The sequence below is a fragment of the Gymnoscopelus braueri genome (genome assembly GCF_963280865.1).
Source record: "Gymnoscopelus braueri genome assembly, chromosome: 1".
NCBI lineage: Eukaryota > Metazoa > Chordata > Actinopteri > Myctophiformes > Myctophidae > Gymnoscopelus > Gymnoscopelus braueri.
The window spans coordinates 59727200-59733808 of record NC_137603.1 but is presented as its reverse complement, the minus strand read 5'-3'; the positions used below and the strand labels follow the sequence as shown (position 1 = coordinate 59733808).

The following is a 6609-nucleotide window of genomic DNA, read 5'->3' as shown; positions in this document are numbered from 1 at the left end:
ATATGGCATTTTCCCATTGGCGATTAAAAGTTAAATTAAAGTTAGATTAAAATATCATATCTAAAATACAAATGATACTGCCAAAAAGGTGGGTCGAATGATAAATTCAAGATTGCTTTATTTGTCATTTGTTTTCCATCTGCAAGCAGCGTTAGAATAAAACAAAATTATGATTCTCCTAGTTAAAGACAGCAGAAATTCATAAAATGATAAAACAAATAGTGCAGAAATAGTTAGTGCGCTCGCCTTATCGAGATGATTAATGTTTTTTTTTTAAAATGTTTTAAATGTTTTTTAATGTTAATGTTTTTTGTTGTTGTTGTTTGTTTCTTTTTCTCCTTTCCTTCCAATTAATTCCTTCCCCTGTGGGGGCCGCAGCCTTTGACAACCTCTGAGCTAAACCATTGTCTTTGTATCTTGGATGTTAAACATGGAGGGGTCAAACTGCTGCCCTTTGTAGGGTGAACCTTCAGCATCCCAGCCCTTCTTCAGCATCTCATGCACGTTCATCTCGTGGCTCTGTGGCTTGCCCTGCATTTTCTGATGGTTGTCAAATTGAAGCTTAGCCAGCGTAGCGCGCTCCTCTGGATCGACAATTGTGTCCAGGGGGCGCTCGCATTTAATCTTGTTGATATCAATTTCCGGTTCTCCTTTCAGCACTGCGTTCCACCAGATCTCCCCACACTTATTGAGAGACAGCACAACGCAGCGTCCAGGTTCAAGGCTCCACGTTGAGTCTTCTGTGTTAATCTTGTGTGTTAGCTCTCCCTCCATCATTACTTTCTCTTGTGCTCCATCCCTCAAACAGACACGCACACTGTTGCTCTTCAGGCTGGCCACCACCTGTGAGCCCTTGATGACGGTTTTAGGGACATTTACTTGAACGGTCACATCTGCATAGTCTTGAGACCAGCTGTACTTGTCCCTCACGGCACCGTTGTAACTGTCTGGGTTGGACTGAAACTGCTCCTGACTCGCCTCCGTTGGGTTAGCCTTGGTTGCGGTTGTCTGTTCTCCCTGGGATGGCTGGTCGGGACCACCGCTGACGGTGAGCAGGGGGCCGCAGGCACCGGCGGTCTCTGTCTGGACATCCATGGCATTCTGTTCCAATGCCTCTTGCTGCTGTGCACATACCTCAAGTTGTTTTACTGCTGCCGGAGGAGCAGCTCTGGTGGTTTTCCTACCTCTGTCCTGCTCCGCCATCCTTTCAAATAACTTGAATGTCTTCAGGACCATCTTCTCTGCCACACCAGCGCGGAACCCCACTCGGTCGTTGGGACTCAACGTCAGGCGGTAGAAGTCCGTCTTGCGATACAGGAACCCGAAGTAGATCTGTAGAAAGTCTTCTACGTTTCCCACATTCTGTAAGATCCCAAACAAGGCGTTGTCGTACATTTCGGTCATTTCCAGTGGCGATGCCATTGCAAAATTAATCTAATTGTAGAAAGTACTCAGAGAAAGGGTAGACTGGCAGACTGGTAGACTGGTTGATCTGTGGAGAGTGTGGGTCACTACGTGGAGCTTTTATACCGATTGACAGTGTTTGTCATTATGATGTCACGATGAGTCATCCATGCCCAAATATGGAGTTCCAGGTCAGCTGTGCCCATGGATTCTGTGATGTCAGACCTGGCGACCTAATATAAACAAACATGATGTCAGACCTGACGACCTATAAACAAACCTAGATGACAGTAATCAATTGTGTAGTGGTTTTGAAATATTACCCTAGCAACCATGTTTTACCATAGCAACAGATTGTTAGACTGTAGACATCACCTATTAGACCCTATGAACCATGATCTTACCATAGTAACCACCTATTACACCGCTTATTACACACTAGCGTGTTTCACCCTAGCAACCATGGTTTTACTATAGCAACCACCTGTTTTGCCATAGCTACCGCCTATTAGGCCCTGTCAACTGATAGTTATATCATAGCAACCAGCTCTTTTGCCTTACCAACCATATAGAGTAGACCCTAGCAAAACTCCATATATGGCAAGATCAAAGTCACTGACGTTAATCTGGAAGTCATCTCTTCTTTTGGGGGCGAAACATAATTTTAGGGTGAAACCAATGTCATCAGTCTTCATATTTGGGCAAACCGGCCACCTCGGGTGCCATGCAAGTTGGGAACGATGCAAGTCCGGAATACACACCATACCTGCTGTGCAATGTACCCACAAAACAACTGAAATTGCATAAGGCAGCTAGGAGAGAGGAAGGGAAAGATGAAGAGGGAAAGGGGCAGAGGGTGAATAAGAGGACAGCTTCGCTTCTCATTACACTGATAAAATGTCTTTTCAACATCAGGCTCCCAATGTTCTTAGAGATTAGAGACAGAAAAGGAGAGAGACAAAGATTAAAAGAAATAAGGGACACTTAAAGAGAAGACTGATCATCAAAATGTAGTCCAGTAGCAGAGAATAGCAGACCTCAGCTATAAGAAAACTAAAGTACATAAAAACAACTCAAATGGTTAATGGTAAATTAAACTGAACACAAACTAATTTGTCTGACCTTTGTTATCAAAATGGTCAAATGATCCACATGTGAACGACATGGCTCTTCTTAGATCTTGGACTTAACTCCATCCATGCCAGCCTGTGAAGTCAGTCGTTGATGACATAATGATGTATTGACGTATTGAGCCTTTAATAGAATTACCTAATATCCTACTAGAAGTTCGGCCCTCACACGTACGTCGCGCCGCCGATCCTACCGTATATGGAGATCTCTGTACCTGTCAGAACCTGTCCCTTTTATGCCCATATATGGAGATCCCTGATGTCATCAGTATATGCCAATATATGGGCATGCCCCCATTTGTGCCCATATATGGAGCTGACTGATTTGTTAGACGACACATTGAGGTTAGACAACACACTCCATATTTGGGCGTAGCTGCATTGGGAACTCCTTATGGTTATGGCTGGCTGAGTCATAGTTACATGAGTGTGATGACATGGTCCACTGGCCGGCTAATGGTCTTCCCATTAACCAATGTAACATGCACTCATACTGATGTCAGACATAACAGAAACGGTTGCCTAACAATGCCGATTTGCGCATGTGGTTGAGGTGCACTGTGTGCCTTATATGCCCATATATATATGTAGTTCCGTGTTGCACGCCAAGTTTGAGGTCAATCGGCTGTACGGCCTCCATATGCGCCCATATTTGGGCATATGTAGTACATTAAAATGGCAGGTGCAGTTAATTAGTGGGGCAGTTACAGTGTGCAGGAACATGGGTCTGTTCAAATGATCTTAACACAAAATTAATAATTTGCACAGCTTAGATAATTGCATTTTAGCAATCAGCGTAATTGGGTGAACATTTGATGATGCAACCTCATACTAACCAATAACGTTTCGGACTATTGGGATGTTGGACTAATGGGAATCCGCCATATCCATAGGGTCATCCTGGTGTGTAGACTTTACGAAGATGTGTCAACATTTTTATGATTTCATCTTGCTCCACTGTAGCTATGGCATTTTCCCATTGGCGATTAAAAGTTAAATATCATATCTAAAATACAAATGATACTGCCAAAAAGGTGGGTCGAATGTTAAATTCAAGATTGCTTTATTTGTCATTTGTTTTCCATCTGCAAGCAGCGTTAGAATAAAACAAAATTATGATTCTCCTAGTTAAAGACAGCAGAAATTCATAAAATAATAAAACAAATAGTGCAGAAATAAATGTTAGTGTGCTCGCCTTATCGAGATGATTAATGTGTTTTTCTTTTATGTTTTAAATGTTAATGTTTTTTGTTGTTGTTTGTTTATTTTTCTCCTTTCCTTCCCCTGTGGGGGCCGCAGCCTTTGACAGCCTCTGAGCTAAAGCATTGTCTTTGTATCATTGTCTTTGGATGTTAAACATGGAGGGGTCAAACTGCTGCCCTTTGTAGGGTGAACCTTCAGCATCCCAGCCCTTCTTCAGCATCTCATGCACGTTCATCTCGTGGCTCTGTGGCTTGCCCTGCATCTTCTGATGGTTGTCAAATTGAAGCTTAGCCAGCGTAGCGCGCTCCTCTGGATCGACAATTGTGTCCAGGGGGCGCTCGCATTTAATCTTGTTGATATCAATTTCCGGTTCTCCTTTCAGCACTGCGTTCCACCAGATCTCTCCACACTTATTGAGAGACAGAACAACGCAGTGTCCAGGTTCAAGGCTCCATGTTGAGTCTTCTGTGTTAATCTTGTGTGTTAGCTCTCCCTCCATCATTACTTTCTCTTGTGCTCCATCCCTCAGACACGCACACTGTTGCTCTTCAGGCTGGCCACCACCTGTGAGCCCTTGATGACGGTTTGAGGGACATTTACTTTAACGGTCACATCTGCATAGTCTTGAGACCAGCTGTACTTGTCCCTCACGGCACCGTTGTAACTGTCTGGGTTGGACTGAAACTGCTCCTGACTCGCCTCCGTTGGGTTAGCCTTGGTTGCGTTTTTCTGTTCTCCCTGGGATGGCTGGTCGGGACCACCGCTGAAGTCCATGGCATTCTGTCTGGACATCCATGGCATTCTGTTCCAATGCCTCTTGCTGCTGTGCGCATACATGTACCTCAAGTTGTTTTACTGCTGCCGGAGGAACAGCTCTGGTGGTTTTCCTACCTCTGTCCTGCTCCGCCATTCATTCAAATAACTTTAATGTCTTCAGGACCATCTTCTCTGCCACACCAGGACGGAACCCCACTCGGTCGTGGGGACTTAACGACAGACGGTAGAAGTCTGTCTTGCGATACAGGAACCCGAAGTAGATCTGTAGAAAGTCTTTTACGTTTCCCACATTCTGCAAGATGCCAAACAAGGCATTGTCGTACATTTCAGTCATTTCCAGTGGTGATGCCATTGCAAAGTTAATCTAATTGTAAGAAGTACTCAGAGAAAGGGTAGACTTGTAGACTGGTAGACCGGTTGATCCGTGGAGAGTGTGGGTCACCCCCCCCCCCCACATAAAAAGAATCAGTGTGTCCTCCGCGGACCCACAGACAGACATATATCAGACTTTAGAGGCACAGTGCATTGCCTTCTCCAACAGAGAGGGAGATGTCAGCAGGGTTCTGTTTGGATGATGCCCCTTTTGGAGACGACCTTTTCAAACTCCTCTCTGCTCAGCAGGCTCTCCGTGATGCTCTTGCTCTCCTCCAGCTTGGGCAGTATGACGGCTATGTATCCCTCGGTGGACGGCTTTTCCAGCAGCAAAGCAGGTCTCGCGAGAATACTCTCGTTGACCTCGAGCAGACGGCCCCGGATGCAGCTGAACACAGTGTACTCTGTGTTATCCGCGCACGTTATCCTACACAGAGGAGCGAAATCTGTCACAAACTGTCCCCCCCGTTTGGACTTCCCGGACACTCTGTTGTTCAGGCGACTGCAGCCGTCACTGATCTGATAGTTGATTGTTCTGATGGTGCGTCCGTTCTGAAGGAGGGGATGGGTCTCTGCTAGTGACACCACACATATTCTGTTTGCATGCTGCAGGATGCAGTGGTCCTCACAGGGATTGCCTTTCATGTCTGCTCTGTACCAGCGTGTGTAATACCGCTCGATAACTGAAGGTGCCTTCTCCTCAGGGCCTTTCTGCTCTCTATCGTCCATTGATTAATATATATCTCTATATGGTAATAACAAAAATAAGTCACCTATATTGGCTAAGTGATGCAATGCTCAGCCAATCGGTGAAGCCGACGAGTCAGGTTGGCCAATCAGGGAAGCGAAGGACACACTTCGTATACTCACATGCACGCATGCAGAGATTTGCGTAATTTATAGACGGCCTATAAGGGGACCATGCACTTTAGGAACGCATGCCCCATCTGGTTATGCAATATTTGACGTGTTGTACCCATTGATATACCCTCTGTACCCGTTGTATCTGTTGTACGTGTCTGTCTGTGTCCCTTTTAATGCCCATATATTGAGCTGTCTCTCTGTCTGTCTGTCTGTCTGTCTGTCTGTCTGTCTGTCTGTCTGTCTGTCTGTCTGTCTGTCTGTCTGTCTGTCTGTCCCTTTTATGCCCATATATGGAGATCTCTGTATCTGTCTGTCCTTGTCCCTTTTATACCCATATATGGAGATCCCTTATGTCATCAGTATATGCCCATATATGGAGATTCCTTATGTCATCACTATATATGCCATCAGTGTATGATGACATAAGGGATATACAGGCCCATAATACTGGACAACCACCTATCTGACCGACTTCACTGTACTCTCTCGCTGAGTAAATCAATGGTCAGTCGGTTCTTGAGATGCACAGACGCACATTCTCACACACGGACGTGCAGATTTCTTGAATTTATAAAAGGATTAGAAAGCTGCCCGTTGGGCACCGGACTACTCGGGAATGAGTGCCCCTTTTATGCCCATATATGGATGTTTAGTTACAACATTTTAAGTTGCAAGTTTATATTTTATAGAGTGTTTTGGTTAAAGCAATTCTGTATGTTCTGTAATTGGGTGTGGTCACTTTACGAGCAGAATGTATCAGTAGTCATGTGGCCTGTAGCATGTCATGTGATCACCTGTAACCAGGAAGTAAAGTCAGTTTAGCACATGGCTGAGCACAGAGAGGCTGTGTATTTCATCT

The 6609-nt window shown here is 44.9% G+C and overlaps 3 protein-coding genes across 3 annotated transcripts; all 3 read right to left on the bottom strand.

Moving 5' to 3' along the window:
- Positions 1-396: 396 nt before the first annotated feature.
- Positions 397-1395, bottom strand: LOC308089359 (nudC domain-containing protein 3-like; the record flags this gene model as incomplete). Its single annotated transcript, XM_080434038.1, has 1 exon — positions 397-1395. One exon carries the CDS (start codon positions 1393-1395, stop codon positions 397-399), a length of 999 nt encoding a protein of 332 aa, XP_080290164.1.
- Positions 1396-3870: 2475 nt separating this feature from the next.
- LOC308089352 (nudC domain-containing protein 3-like) lies at positions 3871-4538 on the bottom strand (the record flags this gene model as incomplete). Its single annotated transcript, XM_080434027.1, is given in 2 exon segments — positions 3871-4271; positions 4274-4538. Coding segments are annotated over 2 exon segments (666 nt in total).
- A 528-nt stretch (positions 4539-5066) lies between these two features.
- LOC308084215 (protein Abitram-like) lies at positions 5067-5615 on the bottom strand (the record flags this gene model as incomplete). Its single annotated transcript, XM_080426757.1, has 1 exon — positions 5067-5615. One exon carries the CDS (start codon positions 5613-5615, stop codon positions 5067-5069), a length of 549 nt encoding a protein of 182 aa, XP_080282883.1.
- Between the last annotated feature and the right edge of the window lie 994 nt (positions 5616-6609).